The sequence below is a fragment of the Ochotona curzoniae genome, unplaced genomic scaffold (assembly GCF_017591425.1).
Source record: "Ochotona curzoniae isolate NIBS_2020 unplaced genomic scaffold, NIBS_Ocur_1.0 contig_2699, whole genome shotgun sequence".
NCBI lineage: Eukaryota > Metazoa > Chordata > Mammalia > Lagomorpha > Ochotonidae > Ochotona > Ochotona curzoniae.
The window spans coordinates 2732697-2758357 of record NW_024465561.1 but is presented as its reverse complement, the minus strand read 5'-3'; the positions used below and the strand labels follow the sequence as shown (position 1 = coordinate 2758357).

At 59.2% G+C, this 25661-nt stretch overlaps 2 protein-coding genes across 2 annotated transcripts in view; both read left to right on the top strand.

Moving 5' to 3' along the window:
* SPTBN4 (spectrin beta, non-erythrocytic 4) overlaps window positions 1-18036 on the top strand; it is a 64419-nt gene extending 46383 nt beyond the window's left edge. Inside the window, exons 20-35 of the mRNA XM_040976605.1 lie at window positions 5130-5354; window positions 6019-6108; window positions 6944-7222; window positions 7301-7431; window positions 7816-8020; window positions 8916-9296; window positions 10193-10437; window positions 11909-12047; window positions 12159-12243; window positions 12388-12584; window positions 12998-13644; window positions 14329-14398; window positions 14700-14992; window positions 15886-16059; window positions 16219-16261; window positions 16853-18036. Of these exons, the coding sequence (XP_040832539.1) occupies window positions 5130-5354; window positions 6019-6108; window positions 6944-7222; window positions 7301-7431; window positions 7816-8020; window positions 8916-9296; window positions 10193-10437; window positions 11909-12047; window positions 12159-12243; window positions 12388-12584; window positions 12998-13644; window positions 14329-14398; window positions 14700-14992; window positions 15886-16059; window positions 16219-16261; window positions 16853-17017 (3369 nt within the window). The 3' untranslated portion in view covers window positions 17018-18036. The remainder of the gene's footprint in view (window positions 1-5129; window positions 5355-6018; window positions 6109-6943; window positions 7223-7300; window positions 7432-7815; window positions 8021-8915; window positions 9297-10192; window positions 10438-11908; window positions 12048-12158; window positions 12244-12387; window positions 12585-12997; window positions 13645-14328; window positions 14399-14699; window positions 14993-15885; window positions 16060-16218; window positions 16262-16852) is intronic.
* Window positions 18037-18286: 250 nt separating this feature from the next.
* On the top strand, window positions 18287-25661 carry SHKBP1 (SH3KBP1 binding protein 1). Its single transcript, XM_040976294.1, has 18 exons — window positions 18287-18415; window positions 18623-18676; window positions 18798-18843; window positions 18963-19036; window positions 19284-19342; window positions 19530-19610; window positions 20081-20242; window positions 20329-20419; window positions 20519-20709; window positions 21057-21172; window positions 21690-21777; window positions 21898-22014; window positions 23278-23448; window positions 23788-23943; window positions 24287-24383; window positions 24691-24869; window positions 25052-25169; window positions 25281-25661. The coding sequence occupies exons 1-18, from the start codon at window positions 18330-18332 to the stop codon at window positions 25504-25506; spliced, it is 2112 nt and encodes a 703-aa protein (XP_040832228.1). The 5' UTR covers window positions 18287-18329; the 3' UTR covers window positions 25507-25661.

Here is a 25661-nt window from a genome sequence, read left to right as displayed (position 1 = left end):
TGTTCCCATTCCTTCCTCTGCCTCTCTGCTTCATGTATCCGTGGATTTGCCTGTCCCAGGTGGATCTTGTGATCGGAGTCACACAACACATGGTTCCCATGCAGCTGGGATCCTACCACACGGAATGTGTGACCCGTCATGGCTGCGCTGTGTGGAGTTCTGGCAGGAGGATGAGGAGTGGAAAGTAAAGTATATCCTCCTTCTTGTCACACAAAGACACACACACACACACACACACAGAGCACACACCTCCAGCGATGGAACCTTCCTCGTCCACATTCACAGAACAGGCTGCATCTGCTTTCTTGTCCCATCGCATGTGACCTAGGTGGGTACCCAGAAGTGCCTCCTCCTCTTAAACAGTTGCATAATACTCCCCAGGGTGGCATGACAGTGATGTTAGGCAACCTTCTGCCGAGGAATGCCAGGACTGTCTCTGGACCTCCACTGGAGCGCCCAGCATTGCGGCTGCCATCTCTGTCCCCGTGCACTGCAACATTTCCTACATCCCTCAGTGTGAAAGCAGGTTTGGGCAGCTTTTTTGGGGACCCACTGACGGGTTCTGCCTCTATACTCTCTGCCCCTGTTTGCAGGCAGTAAGTGGGTGCCCAGTGCACGTGGTGTTCTGTGAGCGGAGTTGGTGTGTGGAGCTGCCATGTGTAGCATGTTTCAGACAATCTTGGAAAGTCCTGGAATTCTAACCTGCACATCAGCACCATGATTTTGTAAGCAGAAGGCTCTAAAGGAAGTTCTGGGTAACTGTGGATTTTTTTTCCCCACATTTTTATTTTATCTATTTGAAAGACAGGGTGACAGAGACAGAGATCTTCCACCTCCTGATTCACTCTCCAAAGGGCTCCCAATGGTCAGGGCTAGACCAGAGCAAAGCCAGGAGACAGGAACCGGCTTTGAGACTCCCACGTGGGTTCAGGGGCCCAAGTGGTTGGGCCATTTTCCACAATTTTTCCCAGATGTAATAGTAGGGAGTTAGATTGGAAGTGGAGCAGCTGGGACTTGAAACCAGTGTCCAAATGGGATGCTGGCAATGCAGTGACTTAACCCACTGTGTCGTGGTGCTGCCCCCCTTTCTTCTGTAGCTTGCCATTGTGCCTTTTTAAATTTTCATCTTACATGGTTTTTGATGCACAATGATTAGTTTTCCCTCATCCATCAGGACTCCCTGAGGTATGGCCCCTGAGGACTCCAGCTTAAGGGCAGACAACCCCGCAGTCCAGACATCATATAAGACATGTGTGTCCCATATACAAGCACCTGACATGGATACTGGCTTTCAGTACTGATGACTCAAGTGAGTTGGCCCTTGCTGCCTGGATGTATGGTGAATTTTGAGCTCCACCCAGCTGTCATGGGCATTTGGGGAGAGAACCAGGGAGTGGGAGTGTTCAATCTTCTCTCTGTGTCTCTTGAAGAAAATTCAAGAACTCCAGCCCAAAGCCACTTGAGCTGAAAAGGACTTTGTTGGCACACAGCTCTGAAAACTCCATGTGGTATATAGCTTCAAGGATGGCTGGGTTACTCTGTTACATCTTCAGGAATCTCTTTGAAAAGGAAAGGGGAGACAGAGCTAGAAAGAGAGGAATCTTCCATCTGCTGGTTCACTTCCTTGGCGACAGCCAAGAGTAGGCCAGACCAAACATCTAGGTCTCCCAAAATAAGTGGCAGAGGCTCAAGTTCTTGAACCAGCACATGCTGTCTCCCCAGCACATCAGCAGGAAACCAGATCAGAAGCAGAGCTGAGCGTGCTGATATGGAACATGGGCCTCTTAACAGCTGAGCCAACACCAGCCTCAAGAAACTTCCCATCCTTGTGCCTGAACCCCACCCTGGTTGGTGTTGGCCCCATGGTTGGCGAGTCTCCCCTTTGTGGTGGCAGCTGTGGATCACGTTGTCCCAGGTCCACATCCCAGCACTAAGTATGAAGCCCAGGAGGACTGTTGTACACGTTCCAAGTAAAAGTGGGAAGCATTTTCATTGACTTGCCTTTGTCACATGTCCTCCTTGGATCCAATCCTTGTGGCCAAGAGAGAGTCAGTGATCTCATTGGCCAGGCCCGAATCACAGTTGTTATTATTAGTCTTTTGTGTTGCAGTCTCTTGGGAAAGCCCAAGGAGTTCTCATTGGCCCATGTTGGTAGCATGAGCATCTCTGACCCCAATGGCAGCCGGAATGATTTCACTGCTCTGATTGGCTAGGGTTGGGTCAGATGACCACCCCTGGGGTTTGATTTCTTTAGTTCCTCCAAGAAGCTGAGACCTGAAGCAGGGGGTTTTAGGTGTTGGGAAGGAAAGGACAGAGGTTGGGCAGGCAAAACCAGCAACTCTGCTGCAGGACTTGGGAACCAAAGTCCCAATGAGGGTCTGGGGTTTTGGCCTGCCTGAATCTGGTATCACTTAATTTTATTGTGACTTTGTTTTCTTCCCTAGAGTTCCTTCCATCTGTTAGGAATCATACAAGAAATATGTAAATATATTCCTTTAGTACAAGGTCTTCCTAACCCAGTCTGCCTTCAGCCCACCTCTCAGGAGCCTCCAGGAGGATCTGGCACACAGCCTACTAGACCTCATCCTGTGGGTTCACAGGGTCCCCTGGAAACGTTTGTTTCCTATTTCTCATGTTTAAGTTTCCAAATGAATTTTCATGGTTCGAATCTCACACACACACAAAAAAAAGATGTAAAAAATTCTGCATGAAAATCTTCTGCAGCCTCCCCTGGTTTCCATCCTCTCAGTTCTCATCCCCCAAGAAGATACTGACTGTGCTTAGTTTCTTTGTTTACTCCAGGGAATTTTCATGCATGTGCAAAAAACCGTCCACTGTGAGTACGTTTCGTATGTCAAGGCTAGCATGCTGGTCCCTTTTAGCAGTAACTCTTAGCAGGTATTCCATGGTAGCAGGGGTTGACTTCACTTTGTTCAAAAGGATTTATTTATTTATCTGAAAGGGAAACTGACAGAGGGGGAAAAAATCTTCCATCTGCTCATACACCTATTTTTTTTAAAAAAAAAGATTTATTTATTTATTATTGTCAGATATACAGAGAGGAGGAGAGACAGAGAAGAAGATCTTCTGTCCGATGATTCACTCCCCAAGTGAGCGCAGCGGTCGGTGCTGTGCTGATCCAAAGCCGGGATCCAGAAACTTCTTCCGGATATCCCACATGGGTGCAGAGTCCCAAAGCTCTGGGCCATCCTCGACTGCTTTCCCAGGCCACAAGCAGGGAGCTGGATGGGAAGTGGAGCTGCCAGGATTAGAACCTGTGCCCATATGGGATCCCGGCGCGTTCAAGGCGAGGACTTTAGCCACTAGGCCACGCCGCTGGGCCCTGCTCATACACTTTTAAATGGCTGCAAAAGCTCAGGCCGGACCAGGCCAAAGCCAGGAGCCTAGCTCTCCCTCCAGGTGTCCCACATGGGTGGTAGAGACCCAAGAGTTGCCATCCCAGGCACAGTGGTAAGAAGCTGGATTGAAAGTGGAGCAACTGGGTCTCAAACCAGCACTCTGATATGGGATGCCAGTATCGCAAGTTGTTCCCAGTTCTGCTCCCCTATAAACTCTGTGACAGTGGAATTCCTTGGACCAGTTCTCATGACTGCATGCCAGGGTTCCTTGACGCATGTTCCTGGAAGTGGAAAGGCAGGTGCCAGGCCAGGCTTCGGCACACTTTTGCACTCAAGAGAAGGACCTGGCTCACCGCCTTTCCAAAAGAGCTCTGCCAATCTACGCCACGACTGGCACTGGCCGAGTGTGCCCATCCACCGGCCACGTCATTTCAGTCTCTTCCCTTTCAGCCAATTAGATAACTGGAAAGGGCATCTCATGTTAATCTGCATTTCCCGCCCATTGGTGGGACCGAGCATCTTCACGCTGATTTCTTCCTCTGCCTTCTGCCTGCCCACGTGCCTGAGACCCAATTTGTGTCCTGGGCTATGAAAGTGATTCGTGCATGTGTTGGACAAGGCCTCATGCAAGACCTATGGTTGAGCCAGGCACTGTCCTAGACACTGGGGAGTAACAGCAGTGAACTATACGCAACTGCTCCTCCCGGTGCTCATCCTCTGGAAGCAGGAATCCATTTTTTAAAAAATGCACAAGAGTGTTGCTCGTGGGGCAGAGATGGTGATGCAGTGAGTTAAGCTACTGCCTGAGACACAGACACCCAATAACAGTACAGATTATAGTCCACTGCTCCACCTCTGATCCAGTCCCTTCTGATGGGCCTGGGAACAGTCAAGGTTAGCCAGAAGAGAGTTCTAGGTTCCTGGCTTCAAACAGGCCCAGCCCTCACCCCTCTTCCAGCCATGGGAATCATCTGGGGCATGAACAAGCATCTGAATGGAGAATCTCTCTCTCTGCCTTTCAAATAAATGTGTGTGTGTGAGAGAGAGAGAGAGGGAGAGTGCACACTGTGGAGATAAAGGAGGCAGGATCTTCTAGGGGAGCCTGGTTCCTTACTCTAACACTTGGGTGTACAATCTATCATCTCACCTTCTATCTTGCAGCACGCACAGGACTTGAGTGGATGTGGAAGCATTTTCCTTCCCCCCACTGGGTCAGGTGCACGCCTCTTTGTCACCGTGGTTTTGTATTTCCTCCCTCCCAAGGTGATTAAAAACAAAAAACCCTCTAATGGTTCCTTCTAGTGCCTTTCTGCACCCCCAGAAGCCATCTGGAGTTGTTTTCCATCCAAGGAGTAAGGAAGGGATCCGGTTAAGCTGGCCAGCCAGTTGGCAGTGGTCACTCACTCAGTGACCTATCTGGTCCTTGGAGACAGGGTCGACATCTGTGAAAGGCATGGACTTTCTGTGTATTTGCCGGCTCTGTTTTGGCCATTTCATCTGCTGCTGCAGCCTGTCACCCAGATCACTATGGCTGTGTGTGTGTGTGTGTGTGTGTGTGTGTGTGTGTGTGTGTGTGTGTGTGTGTTGGGTGTCTGGAAAGGCTCACTGGAAACCCAGGCCCGCCCGCGGGAGTCGCAGAGCCAGGAGCCCAGGCAGCGGTCAGCCGCGCAGGTGGGCTGCAGCATTTCCACGAGGCATCAAGCCAGGCGGATGCAGAGACATGCGCAGCGCGGAGAGGCCCGGCTGACCCTGTCCCTTGTCCATCTACAGTCGATGGAGTCGCAGGTGGAGGAGTGGTACCGCGAGGTGGGAGAGCTGCAAGCACAGACGGCGGCGCTGCCGCTGGAGCCGGCGAGCAAGGAGCTGGTGGGCGAGCGGCAGAACGCGGTGGGCGAGCGCCTGGTGCGCTTGCTCGAGCCGCTGCAGGAGCGCCGCCGCCTGCTGCTCGCCTCCAAGGAGCTGCATCAGGTGGCGCACGACCTGGACGACGAGCTGGTGAGAGGCGGGGGCGAAGGAGGGACCGGGCAAGGGGCGGGGCCTCCAGAGGACTGAGACCCTCCCACCCCTGTGGTCCTCTAGGTCCAGTGGACTTCACACTGGGTTTTCATTACTTCCTCCCGTCTTTACTCATCTGTGGGTGTCCTCCCTCTCTCACTTCCTGATCTGCTTATTCATTCCTTTACTCACTCATTGGTCCTTGTGGACCCAGCCCCGTGTTTGGGTGACCAGGGCTGACCCCCACTGCTGCTCACAAAGGGTTCAGAATGCAGAGAAGGAGACGCTTGCTTGCCCTCTGGGTGGCTAGGGCGATGATGGAAGGAAATTCCATGGAAGCTGGGAGAAGGCAGCTGACCAAAGCTTCCGGAGAGGAGGGAGCATCCGAGACAGGACAGGAAATAAAGTGGGGAGTGAGCCAGCTGAGAACCAAAGGGGCACGGAAACTCCTGTAAGCCAGGACTGCAGGTGCTCAGAATAAGGTGTGAGCTTGGTATGAATGTGGAGAGGCAGACAGAGCAGGTGGGGAGGGCAGGCGGGAAATGTGAGATGTGAGCGGGCTCCATGGGGATGAAGGCCTTGGGTTCTGGGCTGCAGGGCTCCTGGGGTACATCCTCACACACCCTCCATGTCCTGTGACCCGCTCCCTGTGTCGCTTCCCCAGGCCTGGGTTCAGGAGCGGCTGCCACTGGCCATGCAGACAGAACGAGGCAGCGGTTTGCAGGCTGTCCAGCAGCACATCAAAAAGAACCAGGTAAGCTGGACCAGGTGAAGGAGTGAGCCAGGACACACTGGAGCACAGATGATAGAAAAGAGCTCAGGGTGCGTGAGTCACAAAAGAGGAATGGAAGGGCCCACAGCAGGTGCCCAGGCATCCAGGTCCCTCTGTGTGCACTGGGCATCTCTGAGTTGTGTGTGTGGCAGAGTCACGTTCCTCTCTGATAGCCTTGTCCCTAGGTCAGACCTCTCCTGCAGACACTAAAATCCTCTGGCAGATTCGAGTCTCTGTCCTCCCCAGCAACTGAAGACAATCATGATGTGGGTCTCGTGTGTGCACGTCTGTGCACCCGAAGCCATGCCCCTTTATTACACAGGACCCCCATGGAAGCCCAAATCTGCAGGTTCTCAAGTCCCTTAGACAAAATGGCATGGTATCGGGGTACAGGCTGCACCCAGGCAGGAGACATGGTCTCCAGATGATTTGTACTTGATACCGGGTCAGTGCCATCTGCCAATACAGGGCAGTTGCTGCCCTGTGTTGTTGGGAAATAATGTGCCATCAGACTCAGGGTGGTTTGTTTGTTTGTTTGTTTCTCCTGGATGCGTTCCACCTGCGGTGGTGGAGCAGGAGTGCAGAGGCGCACCTAGGGAGTCTCCCCTCCCCCATACATTGCTTGGCTCTGCCTTTGAGGCCAGACTGCTCGCCCGCCAGCAAGGCAGGGGCTCTGGGGAACCACTGCTCACATGATGCTTCCAGGGTCCCTGCCTAGCGAACAGGGGGTGCTGTCAAGGTTAGCTTCCCTCCCCCTCCCAGAGCTAGGAACACGAGGAACGTCCCTCTCTATTCTTCCCCACCCCCCGCCCTCCAGGGCCTGCGGCGGGAGATCCAAGCCCACGGGCCGCGACTGGAGGAGGTGCTGGAGCGCGCGGGCGCGCTGTCATCGCTGCGCAGCCCCGACGCCGAGGCCGTGCGCAGGGGCCTGGAGCAGTTGCAGAGCGCCTGGACCGGCTTGCGGGAGGCGGCGGAGCGGCGGCAGCAAGTGCTGGACGCCGCCTTCCAGGTGGAGCAGTACTACTTCGACGTGGCCGAGGTGGAGGCGTGGCTGGGCGAACAGGAGCTGCTCATGATGAGTGAGGACAAGGGCAAGGTGCGCCCGGGCTGGGGGGGCAGGGGCGGGGCCTGGGGGCGCCACTGCCGCCTCAACACAGGCGCCGTGTGTCCCCAGGATGAGCAGAGCACTTTGCAGCTGCTGAAGAAGCACCTGCAGCTGGAGCAGGGAGTGGAGAACTACGAGGAAAGCATCGCGCAGCTGTCGCGTCAGTGCAGGGCGCTACTGGAGATGGGGCACCCTGACAGGTGGGCGGGGCCGAGCGACACCCGGGAGGATGGAAGTGACGACGGGGAGGGTGGGAGGGGGGTGAGGGCAGCTTCTCCAAAGCCTGGTCCAGGGGTGCGGTCTGAGAGGAGCCCAGGGCAGGGTTCCCAGTGAGCTGAGAGATTCAAGAGGAGGTAAGGCAGGTCTGCAAAAGTAGGCTGGCAGCTGCTGTGAAGGACAGGTAGAGGCTGGGCATGGCTGGGATGGGGGTGAGATGCTCCCGCTGTGGGCACTGAGATGTGAGGGGAGGGGGAATCTGAGAGGGCAGCCCCCCCACCCCAGAATTGAAGGCGGGGGTCACAGCTGTGTCCCAGGAGTCTCAGAGGGCTCCATGCCTGGCGGTCCCTCCCTGTCCACTTGGTCAGCGAGCAGATCAGCCGGCGGCAGTCACAGGTGGACCGCCTGTACGTGGCCCTCAAGGAGCTGGGTGAGGAGCGCAGGGGTGGCCTGGAGCAGCAGTACTGGCTGTACCAGCTCAGTCGCCAAGTGGACGAACTCGAACACTGGATCGCAGAGAAGGAGGTGGTGGCTGGCTCGCCTGAACTGGGCCAGGACTTCGAGCATGTCTCGGTGAGTAGAGAGAGCCTCAGCGGTGACAACACCAGTGGGCCAGGGTGGGGAATGCTCCAGTCCTCTGGGCCTGTACCCCCCAGCCCCAGCATGAGGATGGTGATGATGATGATGATGGCAGCTTCAGACTGTTCTTATCCTTACCATTGTCGCTGCAGCAAATACACTCAATATGTGTGAGGTTTTATTCTTTCTTTTAAAAAAATCATTTATTTTTATTGGAAAGCCAAATTTACAGAGAGAGGGAGAGACATACAGAAAGATCTTCCCTCCAATGGTTCACTCCCTAAGTGGCCACAATGGCCGGAGCTGAGCTGATCCAAAGCCAGGAGCTCCTTCCAGGTCTCACACGTGGGTGCAGGGTCCAAGGCTTTGGGCCGTCCTTGACTGCTTTCCCAGGCCACAAGCAGGGAGCTGGATGGGAAGTGGAGCTGCCGGGACATAAACTGGCACGATATAGGATCCTGGCATGTACAAGGCAAGGATTTTGGCCACTGGGCTACCGGCTCAGGTCGAGGTTTTATTCTCTCAAAAGGTAGAGACAGACAGCTCCCATTCAAATGCCCTTAACAGCTGGGACTGGGAGACCAATGCAGGCCATGCCCACCTGGGTGGCAGGGACCCCATCCGCCACTGCTGCTTCCCTGAGTGCACATTAGCAGGAGACTGGCATCGGGAAGAGAACCAGGACTCCAGCATAGGGACATTCATGAGGGATGTGGGCATCTCAGCTGGCAGCTTGCCTGCTTAACCCCTGTCTTTATCATTGTAATGATTTGTACCCACCACAAGAAGGGGGGCGTGGTGGGGGGCCTGAAAGGAGGCTGGGCTGTGCGCTACCTTTGCAACACTTGGCTGTGATCCCGCCCCTTACCCGCCCTCTCCCTGATGGCAGGTGCTGCAGGAGAAATTCTCAGAGTTTGCCAATGAGACGGGCACAGCAGGGCGGGAGCGGCTGGCGGCTGTGAACCAGATGGTGGACGAGCTGATTGAGTGCGGCCACACAGCGGCGGCCACCATGGCCGAGTGGAAGGATGGGCTGAACGAGGCCTGGGCCGAGCTGCTGGAGCTCATGGGCACCCGTGCCCAGCTGCTGGCTGCCTCGCGGGAGCTGCACAAGTTCTTCAGTGACGCCCGGGAGCTGCAGGGCCAAATTGAGGAGAAAAGGAGGCGGCTGCCCCGTCTGACCGCGCCGCCGGAGCCCAGGCCCAGCGCCAGCTCCATGCAGCGTTCACTGAGAGCCTTTGAGCATGACCTGCAGCTCCTCGTGTCCCAGGTGGGGCAGCATGGGGGATGTGGGCAGCGGGGTGGAGGGAGGGGCAGGCAGAACAGGCTAAAGGCCTGCTGAGTGGCAGGGGGAATAGATGGCTGGCCTGTGCTACAGCGTAGGGGGGTTTCCTGAAGGAAACTTGTGGGAGGCCGGGGTACAGAAGGGGAGGGGCAGAAATCAGTTATGGGGTCAGCAGCAGTGGGGATTATAAGGCCTGAGGAGTCAGGTGGAGAAGCAGCTACCAAACCTGGGAACCCTCCAGTAGTCGAGTCAAAGGAAACTGGTAACCGCGAAGATTTTAAAATTCATTCATTTATTTGAGAGCTAACTGCCAGGTCACTCTCGCGATGCCCTGGCCAGCCAGGTTGGGGCCAGAGCTGGGAGCTGGGGGCTGGGAGCCCAGTGTAGATCTTTCATGTAGGTAGCAGGAGCCCAGATACTTGAGCCATCCCACTGTCCCCTCCCTTCGTCTTTATTCACAGAGTATCAGACTCAGGCCCTGCAGCATGGGACACGGGGGTCTCAACCGCTAGGCCAATTGCAGACCCTCTGGACAATTATTTCATAAAACTTAGGATTCAGTCTGAACATCTGACAGCCATCACATGGTAGCTGTGAGGCAAACGGGGCAATGATGAGTGTGCAATGGGGTGATTACAACAGAAGGGGCTTTCCCAATGGACTTGGGCAGCTCTGATAGGGTTGGGGTCACCTGAAGAAGCAGCTGGCAGCCACGATCGAAAGGGGGCCTCCCAGCCCCAGGGTTGTAGGAAACTTACCGCTAGATATAGAGGTCAGAGAGCAGATAGATGGGTGAGGGGCGGGAGGGACTGCAGGTGCAGACAGATCCATGGGGTCCCCTGTGGGGGTAGAGACCTCGTGCCGACCCACTGTGCCCACAGGTTCGGCAGCTGCAGGAGGGGGCCGCCCAGCTGCGGACGGTGTATGCAGGGGAGCATGCCGAGGCCATTGCCAGCCGGGAGCAGGAGGTGCTGCAGGGGTGGAAGGAACTGCTGGCCGCCTGTGAGGATGCCCGCCTGCACGTCAGCTCCACTGCCGACGCCCTGCGCTTCCACAGCCAGGCCCGCAACCTGCTCTCCTGGATGGATGGCATCGCTGGCCAGATTGGGGCGGCCGACAAGCCCAGGTACCCCTGGTCCCTGCCACCCCCTGGGATTCCCACTGCATCGGGCAGCCTCCCCCTCTCTAGTGACTTCCAGCATGCCAACACCCAAGGAGCACTTCCGAATGCCATCTTCTAGATGGTTCCATTGTGTTCAGACTCTATGTCAAGTCTAGCCCTGGTGGTGCTCGGAGTACAGGGATGCCCCTGCCTTCTCTACCCGCTACCCACTGCTGCCCTGTCTGTGGGATCACAGGCTGGGTATGAGGCTTCACGCATCAGGTGTCTCCATGGCTTTTCCCACATGGTTCCATGTGAGTGTCAGGTAGAAGACCCAGGACCCTGCAGCACTCCGCCCTTGGAATCCTTTGCTGGACCAAAGGGACAGCAGAAAGGCATTAGGTACAGTGCCTGCACATGTCTGCTGTTGGCTGTGTGCCACCCTCCCCCCCCTCCCCCCGCCACGCAGGCTGGACATTCAGTCTGGCCACATGGCCAGGAAGAGGACCCAGAGAGGGTGGACAGGTGGTGGTGTTTGTGTGACTGTGGTGCCTGAGCTCCATTCACTCACTCAGAAGGTATTCATGGAGGGCTGGGCATGCCATGTGGTGGGCAAGACCCGGGCCCTGCCCTAGGGTGCGGCATGCGTACACACACACACACACACACACACACACACGTCGCCATGTTATGGAAGAGAGAATTTGTGTGGAACAGAGTGAAGTGGGGTGAGGGGACAGCTGGCAGGGCCATCTGAGAGCATGGCATTGTACATGCTCTGGGTGACATAGTGACACATCTCTTAGCACAGAGCCCCAGAGATGCTCACTGCCAGGTGGGCCTGCTGGGTGGGACTGCCAGGAGGACGTATGCACCCAGGAGGTCTTCTGGAGCTGAAACTGCTAACTACAGAATGTTCTGGCATCTGGCACTTGCTCTGGACACACAATACCTTAGCGTGGCCCTGTCCAGGTGCTGTATGATGCAAGCTACGCACGTAACTTCAACTCTTCTTAGACCCGTGTTAACGCAGTAGACAAGTGGAGAAGTTCATGTCACACCAACCCGTTATCATTAGCCCATGGTAGTTAAAAGGTGGTGCTTCCTACATGGCAACAGTTATTAAAATAAGGGCATTCTTAACGTAAAACCCTGGCATACTAGTGCACCTTACCCGTCAGCCTGTCTCTAACAGGCTAGTCTCGTGTCCAGGGCTCAGGAACCTGCACATTGGGCACACTTGGTAGGGAGCTGTTGGCCAGTAGAACCTTAAGAAGCCTTGTTAATTAGAAAGCCTAAAACATTGACCTTGAAATCCTGGAAGGTTAGAGTCACTGGAGTGCTGGATGCTGGCATCTTGCAAAGTTGAAAAATTCTGGGATTCCTGAGGTACTTGGCACCCTCATTATTTATTTGTAGGATGTCCCTAGGGCTGGTGGGTGGAGGGAGGCTGCCTGAGCTCAGACCCCCTCCCCCCCCCGTCTACCCACTGTAGGGACGTGTCGTCCGTGGAGGTGCTCATGAACTACCACCAGGGCCTGAAGACGGAGTTGGAGGCACGGGGGCCCGAGCTGTCCGCCTGCCAGGAGTTGGGACGCTCCCTGCTGCTTAACAAGAGTGCCATGGCTGACGAGGTGGGGAGGGGCCGGGGGTCCCCTCGCCACCTCCAACCGCCCCCCCCACAGGCACTCTGCCCTGGGAGCCACTCCTGATGCCCCTCCCACCCCCACCCCCACCTCGCACAGATCCAGGCACAGCTGGACAAGCTGGGAGCCAGGAAGGAGGAGGTGTTGGACAAGTGGGACCGCCACTGGGAGTGGCTACAGCAGAGTGAGTGGGGGACCCCTGGCACAGGTGGACCCCTCAGAAGCAATTACAGAAGGGGCTGATGTGGACAAGGCCCACATGGGCAGGCCTGGGTTGGGGGAGAAGAGAGCCCTCACCCCCTGTATCTTCTACCATCCCCACCCCCAGTGCTGGAAGTGCACCAGTTTGCCCAGGAGGCAGTGGTTGCGGATGCCTGGTTGACGGCCCAGGAGCCACTGCTGCAGAGCCGGGAGCTGGGCAGCAGTGTGGACGAGGTGGAGCAGCTCATCCGCAGGCACGAGGCCTTCCGCAAGGCGGCTGCCGCCTGGGAGGAGAGATTCAGCTCCCTGCGGCGCCTCACCACGGTCAGCACCGGTGCCTGCCCTGCCCAAGCAGACCCACAGCTTGGGGGAGGGGCTGTGGTGGGTGAGGGCCCAGGCAGACCCTGGCTGGACACCCAGGGACAGGGGGAAGAGATGGGTCAGCCATGATGGCTGGAGAAGGGAAGGGGGTGTTTGACAATGGGATGGGCTGGGGACAGTATAGGAACTGGGGGAAGGCACTAGAACATGTGTTTCCTGGTGATTGGGGGGCATCTGGGAGAATGAGAGACCATGTGGCTGGGGCCCAGGGGATGGAGGGAGTGGGGGTCAGGAAGAGAGCAAGAGGTGGCTTAGCATTGGTGTCTGTGGGAGGGTAGCAGGGGTCTCCGTGGAGCCGCCTTACAGGCCTGGCCTCAGCTGCTTCCCTCCCTTTGGCTCCCCCCTCTCCCCACCAGATCGAGAAACTCAAAGCAGAGCAGAGTAAGCAGCCTCCCACGCCGCTGCTGGGGCGCAAGTTCTTCGGGGACCCCACGGAATTGGCGGCCAAGGCGGCGCCCCTGCTGCGGCCCGCGGGCTACGAAAAGGGCTTGGAGCCCCTGGCCCGCCGGGCCTCGGACACGCTGTCAGCAGAGGTGCGGACCCGGGTGGGTTATGTGCGCCAGGAGCTCAAGCCCGAGCGCCTCCAGCCGCGCATTGACCGGCTGCCCGAGGTCCCGGGCAGGGCAGAGGCCACGGGTCCGCCGGCCACGCCTGAGGACACGCCTGAGACCCCCAGGACTCCCGCGACCCCCACGGCGGTAGTGGCGGCGACCGAGCAGGCCCGGCCATCACCGCGATCCGAGCGTCAGGAATCCGCTGAGCGCGCCGAGGAGCTGCCCAGGCGGCGGAGGCCCGAGCGCCAGGAGTCGGTGGAGCCCTCGGAGGAAGCGGCCCGGAGGCGGCGACCCGAGCGGCAGGAGTCGACGGAGCACGAGGCGGCACACAGCCTCACCCTGGGCCGCTACGAGCAGATGGAGCGGCGGCGCGAGCGAAGGGAGCGAAGGCTGGAACGACAGGAGTCCAGCGAGCAGGAGACGCCCAACAGGGGCGACCTGGCCAGGGGGTGAGGCCGCAGGGACTGGTGGGGGTGGAATGCAGAGAGCTGGGGCGGGGGACGCAGGGCGGACACAGGTCCAGGAGGGGGTTCAGGAGGAGGTATCCACTGAGGCCGACAGCATCTGTTATCACTGAGTTGAGAAGGCCCTTGCTTCGGTTTCGGCACTGGGTCCCTTTCTCACACTGCCAGCAGCCTGGTGGGAGGAGCTGTTGTCACACCCAACCGCAAGAGGACAACCGAGGCTTGGGGGGAGCGCCACTGGGCTTTGGGGGAATGCAACCTGGGGCCTGGTCTTTGAGAACACACACCGTCCCTGAAACGGGGACACTGGGTCAGCAGTCAGTGACTTCCTGTCCTGCTTACTATAAGTTAATTTTCCTTGTTGTTGCTGGCATAGTCTGGGTACACCCACTCGGTAACCAGTGTGTGTGTGTGTACACTGGGACCCTGCCTTCAAGGGGCTCACAGTCCAGGAGGGGACACACACTAGTCCCCTTTGGTAGTAACCTAGAATTGGTTAGGGCGGGTGGAGTCCCTGGTCCTGCGAGAAAGGCATCTGTGTGTCCCCAGGATCCATAGGGCTGGAAGTCCCTGCGCGGGGACCCTCGACATCTCAGACCCCCCCCAGGTGGGGTGGGGAGGAAGTGCCTCCTCCACTTCCACCGGGTGTCTCTTTTCCCTCTTCCCCAGGAAGGCCACCCTGGCTGACATCGTGGAGCAGTTACAGGAGAAGGAAGCTGGCCCAGGGCTCCCCGCTGGGGTAAGTGGAGCCTCACCTGAGCAGGAGTTTAGGGAACCCCCCTCTTCCTCAGAGCAGGTAGAAGTCAGGATCTCAGCAACAGCCTGGAGGGTCAAGCCCTGGGTCCCCTGCTACCTCCTCCTTGCCCCACCCCGCCTCACAGATGCACTCCCAAAACTCATAGGGGCCGTAAGAATTCCCGCACCTCAAGATCTTTTCACACTGACCTCCAAGACAGCAAGCAGAGGGGACCCCAGGCCCAGGGGGGCGCCCCCAGATCCCCCTCGTGGGCAGCATTCCCCTTCGCCCTCCTCTCATACAGCCGTCGCTGCCTCAGCCACGCGAGCTTCCCCCTGGTCGCCTGCCCAATGGCCTGGAGCCACCTGAGCGGACACCTCGGCCCGACCGGCCACGGGCACGGGACCGGCCCAAGCCTCGCCGGCGGCCGAGGCCCCGAGATGGGGGCGAGGGTGGGGGCAGCCGGCGCTCGCGCTCCGCCCCGGCCCAGGGCGGCTCTGCCCCCGCACCGCCGCCGCCGCCCACGCACACGGTGCAGCACGAGGGCTTCCTGTTGCGCAAACGCGAGCTTGACGCCAATCGCAAGTCTTCGAACCGGTGAGCGAGTTGAAGGGACTCTGGAAGCAGGTCCCAGGCTCTGGGTGTGCAGTGCAGGAAGAGGTGTGGGGTGGGAGGGCATGAGGAAAGGGGTGGAGTCGGAGGAGGGGCGGAGCTCAACATCAAGGATGCCAAGCCATGGCCAGGAGGGACCAGGCCCAAGGTTGATGCTGAGTGGTGGAGCTTAGATGGGGAACTGATACTGTTAAGAAGGTGAATAAATTAGGACCCAAACTTAGAGCCAGCGAAGGTTGACTGCCGCTAAACAGCAAAGTACAGGGATGTCTAGAGGTGTCCAGTGGCGAGTGAAGTGGAGCCCAGAGAAGCCATTGACTGGGGTAGGTCTGCCCTCAAATTTGCAGTTGCAGGAGGCTCTGATGAGGATTTAGCCCATGTCTGGAGGGCTAAGTGGAAGGGTGAGGGGTCTCACAGGTTTCCAGTTCTCTGTTGTTCCACCACAGGTCCCACTGGGAGGTGCGGCCAACGAGGTGTGGCCAGCCCGCAAAGGGGCATGGGGTAGGGCACAGGCCCTAGAGGCCAGGTGGAAAGGTGGAGGTCTGGGGCAGTTCCTTTCTCTTGTGCCTCAGGCAAGGTGGGCATAAACAGGAGCACCTGGTGGGCTTTGCATGCAGTGGGGCTTTCCTCCCCTTGGGCTGGAAGCAGACCACGTGAGGGGCAGGTGAGGGGCAGGTGAGGAGCACAGGTTGGTGGTGGAGACTGCGGCTGTCTTGCCTTGGGAAGTCCAGCCTGGGGAAGTGTGACCACAGCAGACGCCAGCCTGGGGAAGGCCTCCACACCATTCTCAGCTCAGTCCGGCTGCAGTGGCAAAGGCCCTAGAGCCCCCCCAGGAAGAGGGCTGCGGGTCTCCCTTGAGCCTCCTCTCGTCACCCCAGGTCGTGGGTGAGCCTGTACTGCGTGCTCAGCAAAGGGGAACTGGGCTTCTACAAAGACTCCAAAGGGCCAGCCTCGGGGGGCACCCACGGCGGAGAGCCCCTGCTCAGCCTGCACAAGGCCACCAGCGAGGTGGCTAGTGACTATAAGAAGAAAAAGCACGTCTTCAAGCTCCAGTGAGCCCCCTTCCCCGCCCCGTCACAGCCCCAGCCTCCCTCTCTCTCAACCGGCTGGCTCTTGGAGGACTTGGTGGCGGGGGGGGGAGGCAGGGAATGGGGGCAGGTGGGCTGGGCCTCTCACCCAGATCCCCCAAGTCCTGTGTCCCTCTCCTGCAGGACCCAGGACGGCAGCGAGTTTTTGCTGCAAGCTAAAGATGAGGTGAGATCTGGTCCCATCCCTGTGCTGACCAGCTGGTTGGCCAACTCCTGGCTCCAAGGGACGAGGCTGTAGGAAGGAATGGGGGTGGTGGGTCTAGGAGTGCTGCCTGGAGGCGCTGACCAGGGCTGGCCTCCTGGTGAGGGGAGGGACACCAAGGCTTAGCTGAGGATGGGGTGGAAGGAAGCTGGTCTCCCACTTGGAGAAGGTTGGGTTTTGTCCCAGAGACATGAGGAAGTCAGGGCGGCGTTTGGGGCCAAGGGAGGGTGATGGCAACATAGAAGAAAGATCTGTTTGGCTACCATGTGCAGGATGGCAGAGGTGGGGGAGCCCGGGGCTTGTGGAGAGGGAGAAGAGGCAGGCGTTGGCAGCCAACACCCAGCAGTGCTCCATGGGCACCCATAACTCCATCTGCTGTAGCATGTGGTTGTGGCATGGGTTTCCACACATCAGCACACAGGAATGTCTAGGACAGAGCCTGGCATGGGAGGTGCCATGTGGCTGTGTGGCAGCCTCCTCTCTGACTTCCTAGAACAGGTGCACAGGGTGGCACATTTTGGAGGTTCCGACTCCACGCCCCCTTCCTTCCCACAGGAGGAGATGAATGGCTGGTTGGAGGCCGTAGCCAACTCTGTGGCAGAGCACGCGGAGATTGCCCGCTGGAGCCAGACGCTGCCTACCACGTCGTCCACGGATGAGGGCAACCCCAAGCGGGAGGGCGGGGAGCGGGAGCGCAGGGCCAGTGGGCGCAGGAAGTGACAGCCTAGCCGGGGGGCCACACCCTCGCCCGTCCTCTCTGCACTGTGGGCACAAAGACACTTTCTCCTCCGCAGGGGCCGGAGCCCCCCAGTTCCACCACTGCGGACGTGCCATGATGGGCACTGGGAAGGAGGGGCCTTCTCCCGCACCCCAAGAAGTGGTAGGGGACGACTGCCCCCATAGCCATATACCGGCCCCTTCCTGCTCGCCAACTTCCCCTCCACCCCAGGTGCTGGGGCGCAGTGATTTTTATGCAATAACTGAGCTTGCTGGGGGTGGGCAGGAGGCCTGCTGAGCCGAGCCCCCTGCCCCGATCTGCCGTAGATCCTGCCCCAAGAAGTCGGGGTGGCGGTAGTGGTGGGGGCGGCGACCATTCCTGTCCCCTCTCCGTCCTAGGGATGGGCACGGGGGCGCTGGTGAGGGCCCCTGGACCATCCAGGGTGCTAGGGGGTGGAGAGGGGACCCCTCCTGCCTGCCTTTACCTCACTTCCAATGCTGCCTTGACCTCTCTGGCTGGGATGGGGGAGTGAAGGCACCCCCTCCCCCAGCCCCTGCACTCCTGTGCCGCAGAGCCATGCGGTTCACTCCTGACTTAGTTTATTTTTGCAAAATGTCCACCTCCCACCCCCGCATCCGCGAAGGGACGTCCCAGCTCGACATCCCCCGCCCTCTCTCTCTCCTTCCCTCCTCCAGCTGTAAATGCCACTTCCCCAGGGGAAGGGGGGGAGGGACAGCCCTCCCCCGCCCCCTGCATGCTTCTGGCTGGTGCACCTTCCTGGGGGAGAGGGGGAGCCGGCTGTGGGCAGCCTCCCTCGCCCCCCAAGGGCGAGAAGCCGCCGGGGCTCCGGGAAGGGTGGGACAGTGTGGCGGGCGCACACTATGTACCTACAATAAACCCTTTGGCTTTCACAGGTCGTGCTGGTTTGTTTCGCGTTTTCTGGGTTCCTCCCTGGAGGGGTGGATGTGGGGGGGGCCGGAGAGGGGGAGCGCGTGGCTCCAGAGAACATCCAGGGGTACCGTCAGATGTGGGCTCACACGCCCGTCAACGCCGTTCCTAAAAGGAGAATCCTAGCAGCGACGAGGCCACTTGGTCTGACTTCCCCTACAAAGGCGCCGCGGGGTCCCGCCCCGTCCAGGACATGAAAGACGCACCTCTTTGAAGGAGGCCGAGTGTTGGGCTTTGATGGGCGGAGAGTTCTGCCCAATCCTTGGTGGCGCTCAGAGTCTCCGGCCCAATGAGCAAGTTGCGGAGGCGGGGCGTCCGTGCCTACCCGGAAGTGAGTGCGGACCGGCTGGGCTTGTCCCGGGGACCATGGCTGCGGCCGCGGCTGCAGCTGAGGGGATCCCGGGTCGGGGTCCACCCGGGGAAGTGATTCATCTGAATGTAGGCGGCAAGAGGTGAGTGTGGAAGATTCCGGAGACCCCAGCCTAGGGGGCGGGGAGCGCGTGGGAGGCCCCGCCCTCTCCTCGGAGGAATTCCCTGTCCATCAAGGCTGCTCCGCCCCGCACACCCCAGGAGAGGCGGGAGAAGCGGGGACCGAAGGGGACCCCGCGTTCCTCAGCCTCTCCCCTGATCTCCCGCGTCCCTTTACCCTGACCGTGCAGGTTCAGCACCTCTCGCCAGACCCTGACCTGGATCCCAGACTCATTCTTCTCCAGGTGCTGAGGACAGCGGGGGTAGGGGCAGGGCTGGGATGGTGGGGTTTGGGGGTCACTCCCACCACCCACCCTCCTACCGCGGCCCCCCGGGACACCTGCTGTGGACCCCTTTCCCCTGCAGCCTTCTGAGCGGCCGCATCTCCACGCTGAAAGATGAGACCGGAGCCGTGAGTGGGGCCAGAGCTGAGAGGGGGCGGCAGAAGGGCGGGAGGAGGGGTGCCAGTCCCACGCAGCCGAGCCCCTGTTCCCCCTCCATCCGCCACCCCATGCCCCTGCTTTCTCGCAGATCTTCATCGACAGGGACCCCACCGTCTTCGCCCCCATTCTCAACTTCCTGCGCACCAAAGAGCTGGACCCCAGGTTGGCTTGGGTGAGGGGGCATTTATTTGTCCCCCACATCTGGCTCCCTCAGATGTACACTGGCGCTCCATTCTGTTAGCGCCACCCACACCCTTGGCAATTTAAAAACTATAGGTCTACAGAATTGCCTTCAGTACCCATTTTGCCCATGTGTATCACCATTCCACTGATAATTGTGATCCAGTCAGAACAGCTCTCTGCCCACTCCGGTGCACCAGCCCTGACCGCAGGTCAATTCTCTGCCTAGGGGTGTCCACGGCTCCAGCCTCCTGCATGAAGCCCAGTTCTATGGGCTCACTCCTTTGGGTAAGGGGGACCCCCCCTCATTTACATCCTCCAGCCTGGAAAGCCAGCTTTCTGCTACTGTCCCTGAATTCTCCCTGCCCTCACCCCACTCCACCCCCAAAGACCAAGAGCCCTGAGTCTGGGGGATGTTGGGAGGCGGAAGGGAGTCTCCCCAAAGTCGCTTTCAGTCCTAGTCCTTCTGTCACAGTCCGCCGCCTGCAGCTGCGGGAGGAGTTGGATCGCTCTTCCTGTGGGAACGTCCTCTTCAATGGTTACCTGCCCCCACCAGGTGCGTACCCCCGTGGGGGAAAAGAGGGAGATGGTTAAAACTACATTTCCCACAAGGCTGCAGCCCCTGGGTGCCTGTGCTGTGAGCCCAAAGACACGATGGGAGTTGTAGTTCCATGTGAGCTGCTTGGGAGGAAAGTGGGGAAAACGGCATTTTCTGCTGTGGGCCAGTAGGGTCTCCTTGGGGGCTTGGAAGCTTTCCTGAGTACTCACTGGGAGTTGTAGTCCAGGGAGGAGGCTGGGTCCTTTGCTTGGAGAGTATTAAAGGGAAGTTATGGATGTTACTCTCCACAAGCCAAGCTACCCAAGGGAAATGGGGGACTAAAGGCGTTGCTGATTGCCTTCTCTGTGAGGGGCTCTAGGGGACTTGTCATTGCCTGTCAGAAATCAGCATGTGTCCCGTTAAGTGTCTACCAAGAGACAGCCGCAATTCCCCACAATGGTGACCTGCTCCTGCTTCCCTCCTGCCAGTGTTCCCAGTGAAACGGAGGAACCGGCACAGCCTGGTGGCGCCACAGCAGGTTGGAGGGCGCCCAGCCCCCGTTCGACGGAGCAACACGATGCCCCCAAATTTGGGCAACGCGGGGCTGCTGGGCAGGATGCTGGATGAGAAAGCTCCTCCCTCACCGTCAGGTAACTGCCTGACTTGGACATCAGGGTGGTCAGTGGTGTCCTGTGGACCCCTGTCCTGACCCCTGCCGTCCCCCCGACCCACCCAGGGCAGCCAGAGGAGCCAGGAATGGTTCGCCTGGTCTGTGGACACCACAACTGGATCGCCGTAGCCTACACCCAATTCCTTGTCTGCTACAGGTACTGTGGGAGGGACGGGCGGTCTGAGCCCCGTTGAGAGCAGGTGGCTTGGGGTGAGTGTTGATGACGTGTCTCCTTCACCCCCACCCTATCCTGTAGGCTGAAGGAAGCTTCTGGATGGCAGCTGGTGTTTTCCAGCCCCCGCCTAGACTGGCCCATTGAGCGCCTGGCGCTCACAGCCCGGGTACCCGGCGGTGCCCTGGGCGAGCATGACAAGATGGTGGCGGCAGCCACGGGCAGTGAGATCCTGCTGTGGGCACTGCAGGTGGAAGGCGGAGGCTCTGAGATAGGTATGGCTTTTCTGGAGCTTTTCCAGAACCTTCTTCCTGTGGAACTCCCAGAGCTTTGTAACCTGTTCCTTCCCACAGTTCTCAAGCTCCAGAGAATTCTCTGGTCTATGGGATCGCTGCTGTACCTACTCCCTCCTCTTCCCCCTCCGGAAGGCTCTGGAATTCCAGCCACCCATGTGCCATTCCCCTCCTTGGCCACAAGGCTCTGAGTTGGCAGAATGGCTCTGAGGGCCCCTGAGAAACTGGGAACACCTGCTGGTTGGAGCCCCAAGCCCCAGCACAGGACTCTGTGTTCATCCTGTCCCGCTCCCCCCGCTCCCTGCCCAAGCCCTCCATGCTCCCCACAGGAGTCTTCCATCTCGGGGTGCCTGTGGAGGCCTTGTTCTTTGTGGGGAACCAGCTCATCGCCACGAGCCACACGGGGCGCATCGGGGTATGGAATGCCGTCACCAAGCATTGGCAGGTTTGTCTCTGCCACCCCCTTCTGGGTGTGGGGGGTGTTCCTTTCTGTGCCCCCCCCCCCGGGGAAGGGGTGTATGTGTGATCAAGGCCCAAACATCAGGGTCACCTTCCTGGAGCAGACGCGACAGCTAGAGTGGTGGGGGACAAGGTAGGAGGACAAGAGGCAGGAACCCCAAATCCTACACATGTCCCTCACGCCCAGGGCCCCAAGAGAAAAGGTACAAAAAGAAAGAGAGATGTCCTGTGCTGTTTTCCTCCTAATGAGAAAATGGAGAGGGACAGGCAGAGGGAAGCAGAGAGAAGTGATGGAGGAGGGCGGACAGAGAGAAGTCAGGACTGGCACAGGGCACAGAGAGAGCGAGTTGGGCAACAGAGCAGAGGGGACACTGGAGACTCGTGGGGGCAGAGAGAACCCGGCAGTGGACGAGGCTGGGCTGGGTGGCGCCCAAGGGGGATAGGATGGGTGGGGGAAGGAGAGCTTACGCCAGAGGGGCCCTGTTCGCTCCTCACCCCTACAGGTCCAGGAGGTTCAGCCCATCACCAGCTATGATGCCGCTGGCTCCTTCCTCCTCCTTGGCTGTAACAATGGCTCCATCTACTATGTGGGTGAGCAAGTGGCAGCCTGCCCCTGCCCTACCCCACCCCGGCCCCAGGGAGGAGGGCAGGGCAGGGGAACAGGCAGGAGGTGGCACTGTGAGCAAGCCTGCCCACCCCTCCTCCACTCAGATGTGCAGAAGTTCCCCTTGCGCATGAAAGACAATGACCTCCTGGTCAGCGAGCTCTACCGTGACCCAGCAGAAGACGGGGTCACCGCCCTCAGCGTCTACCTCACTCCCAAAACCAGTAAGCCGGGACCCCTACCTCACCTGCCAGCTTACCCTCACCAACCCCAGATGTTGCCATTCAGTGGGGTTTTGTGTGTGTGTGTGTTGTGTATTCATAAGGTTGTGTGTACAGCCATCACCACTGTTGAATTCCAGAACATTCTTATCACTCTGTCCCCGTTGTCTGTGGACTTAACTGTTCTGAAAGTTTCATGTAAATGGAATCATGGTCCATGGCCTATTGTGTGTGCTGGGTTTTGCTTAGCACAGTAGTTGTACATGTGGGAAGAGAGAGCGCTCATCTGATTCACTCCCTGACATGTCCTGAGTGGCCCACCTGGGGCCTAGCTCCAGGAGCCGGGTCTCCCCCGGGGGCAGCAGAGGCCCAGCTGCTTGAGCCATCACTGTCGCCTTCTAGGGCGTGCATCAGCAGGAAGTTGGAGTCAACTGCCTGAACCGGGAAGCAAGCCCAGGCACTCCCATGTGGGAGGCAGCTGGGGGCCAGTGACAGCCATGAGGCCAAGTCCCCACCCTGCTGTTCCTTGCAGCTGTCCTTGCCTACCCTCGAGCTGCAGGATATACCTGCACCCAGTAGTGTTTTCTTCTAGAACCTTTATGGTTTTAGCTTCCATCTTTTATCAGCTTGAACGTATGGTGTGAGGTAGGGGTTCTGGCTCAATGTTTTGCCCCCAGTGGGAATAAGTTAACGATAGCCACATCTGCCTAGCTTGTCATTGCCCATCTCCTGTGTAAGGTGCCATTGTAATTTCACATGTTTATTCCTTGCCCCCTTCTTCTTCCTCTCCCCATACCACTGTTCCCATGGGATTGTCCCATCAGTTTTTTACTCAGATGTGTCCTTGTGAAGCGGTCATGGTGGACCAGTTTTGGGGTTCACATGAGTGGCTCCATCGCTCAGTTGTCCTCTGCTTCTGTCCTTCTGCCCTGGGCTTGCTCTGTGTCCACGCTACTGTGTGTGGCCCTCACCTATGTGTGCGCACACTGCGTACAGGGTTGCCACCTTCCTATTATCCACCCACATTCTGCAAACTGCTCAGACTTGTATGTAGAAAACTGTGCAAAACTGGGAGTCCGTCAGGCACCCCAGCTCCCATCTTGGTTCTGTCTCTGCGATTCCTTCTCTGTGCTCAGAGCTGTGCCTTGGACACTCCTCCTCTGGCTTCCACATCTCCAGCCTCCCTCCCTCTGCTGTGCATGGCCATGTGGCTTTCCCGTCCCCGGGGTCTCCTTGGCCTCTCTGTAAGCCAGGACCTCTCCCCAGGTGACAGCGGGAACTGGATCGAGATCGCTTATGGCACGAGCTCAGGGGGCGTGCGGGTGATCGTGCAGCACCCCGAGACAGTGGGTTCGGGGCCCCAGCTCTTCCAGACCTTCACAGTTCATCGCAGCCCGGTGACCAAGATCATGCTGTCTGAGAAGCACCTCATCTCTGGTGGGTGGGCGGCGGGGTGTGGGAGGGGCAGAGGGTGGGGCGGAGCTGTGATGTCATGGCAGAAGTGACAGTGAGTCGGTGGAGGGAAGGTTCATCAATTCAGCAAGCAGGGATTGAGTGCCTACCGTGCCCCAGGCACCTGTGGGAGAACGTGATGGAGCTCGCGCCTGGGGATGGCGCTGAGGTTCTAGCCCAGGGTGTGGGCAGCAGCTGTGGTGAGCAGGCAGAGCTCATAGGATTCCAGGCCTTGTGGGTTCTGGGGCAGAGGGTTCCTTGAAGGGGCGGGATTTCCAGGGTCCACTGGGCCAGCCCTGACCCTCCATCGTCCGCACCCCTCAGTCTGCGCCGACAACAACCACGTGCGGACATGGTCTGTGACCCGCTTCCGAGGCATGATTTCCACCCAGCCCGGTTCCACCCCGCTCGCCTCCTTCAAGATCCTGGCGCTGGAGGCGGCTGACGGACACGGAGGCTGTAGCGCCGGCAATGACATTGGTGCCTCAGGCCCTGCCCCCACCTGACTGACCCCCGTAAACCCCTGTCCTCCCAACTGGCTAACCTGTTGAACGCCCCTCAACCTGCACCCGCTCTACCCCCATGCCTGCTGACCCCTGCTGCCCTCCAGTGATCTCCACTTCCTCCCAGCTGGCCCTGGGGAACCTGCCACACACACCTTCCCCCATCTCTGCTGCCGCCCCAGGACCCTGGCCCCCCAAACCTTCCACTCCTGGGCTTCAGCACCCCAGGGATGAGACCAATGTCTGGGAGGATGTCTGCTGCTGGGCCAGGGGGCTCAAGGTCCCCCAGCAGGCCCTGACCTGCACCTCGCCCACCCCAGGCCCCTACGGCGAGCGCGATGACCAGCAGGTGTTTGTGCAGAAAGTAGTACCAAGTGCCAGCCAGCTCTTCGTGCGCCTCTCATCCACGGGCCAGCGGTGAGGGGCACAGCCAGAGGGCACCCAGGGCAGAGGCCCAGAGGGAAGGAGGGATGAGCCGATGGGTGTGCCTTCACGGATACCAGCAAGGAGCTGTGGTGTAGGACAGGCCCCAGGCCTGTTTGGGACACATGGTGGGTGGGTGGGTGGGGTGATGCTGGAGGCCCTGCGACTCTGGCCGTCTTGAATGGGCAGTGGAGAGGCAGGGACCGAAGCCATGGTGGTGGCAGTGGGGTGGCAGACAGGACAGGGAGGGCTGGGTGCCGGCAGTATGACCCCCCACCCTACCCTCTCCTGCCGCCTCCAGGGTGTGCTCCGTGCGCTCTGTGGATGGCTCGCCCACCACCGCCTTCACCGTGCTGGAGTGTGAGGGCTCACGGCGGCTCGGCTCACGGCCCAGGCGCTACCTGCTCACGGGCCAGGCCAACGGCAGCCTGGCCATGTGGGACCTGACCACTGCCATGGACGGGCTCGGCCAGGCCCCTGGTACTCCCCCCAGCTTACCCTCTGACCCCTGCTTGCCCTCTGCCCTCCCACTGCCTCTCCCAGAACATCTGTCCTCGGTTCCTGCCCCTCCATGTCCTGTCACCTTTCCCGACCCTCTGACATGTGGCACTGCTGCCTTTCGCCCTGTGCCTCCTGACCCCACGTGCATCTGTGCCCTGCAGCCAGCGGCCTCACAGAGGAAGAGCTGATGGAGCAGCTGGAGCAGTGTGAGCTGGCCTCGCCGGCCTCCTCCTCGCGGGGCCCTCACCCCAGCCCCTCGCCTCGGACCTCACTCACCAGGTAGCTGCCCTGGGGAGACCAGGAATGGTGACCTGGGGGTAGAGGTGGGGATGGGGGGTCCCAGCCTCCTCCCACCATGACACCTCACTCTGGCCCTCCCTGCTCTCGCAGTCTACATTCAGCTTCCAGCAACACCTCCCTGAGCTGCCGCCGGGGCAGTCCCCCACAGGCCGAGGCCCGGCGACGGGGCACAGGCAGCTTCGTGGAGCGGTGCCAGGAACTGGTACGGAGCGCGCCAGAGCCCCGCCGGCCACCAACCCCCGCCCCTCGGCCCTCCACAAGTCTTGGAGCGCCCCTTGCGTCCCCCAAGAAGCAGCTCAACGAGACCTCGTTTTGAATATAGCCACCTGTCCGTGCCTTTGGGGGCCCCTCCCGGAGCCCTGTGGTCAGGGACGGGGTCTCCCAGAGCTGGATCCTGTTACTAGACCCCCTTCCCCATTTCCCCCTTTCTGGAAGCCACTGTTACCTCCCTAATAAAGTCCTCACTGCCAA

Coding starts and splice junctions, on each gene's coding strand:
- SHKBP1 (XM_040976294.1), top strand. CDS start 18,330: ATGGCTGCGGCCGCGGCTGCAGCTGAGGGGATCCCGGGTCGGGGTCCA. Junction 18,416..18,622: donor CTGAATGTAGGCGGCAAGAG/GTGAGTGTGGAA, acceptor CTGACCGTGCAG/GTTCAGCACCTCTCGCCAGA. Junction 22,015..23,277: donor CTACCTCACTCCCAAAACCA/GTAAGCCGGGAC, acceptor ACCTCTCCCCAG/GTGACAGCGGGAACTGGATC.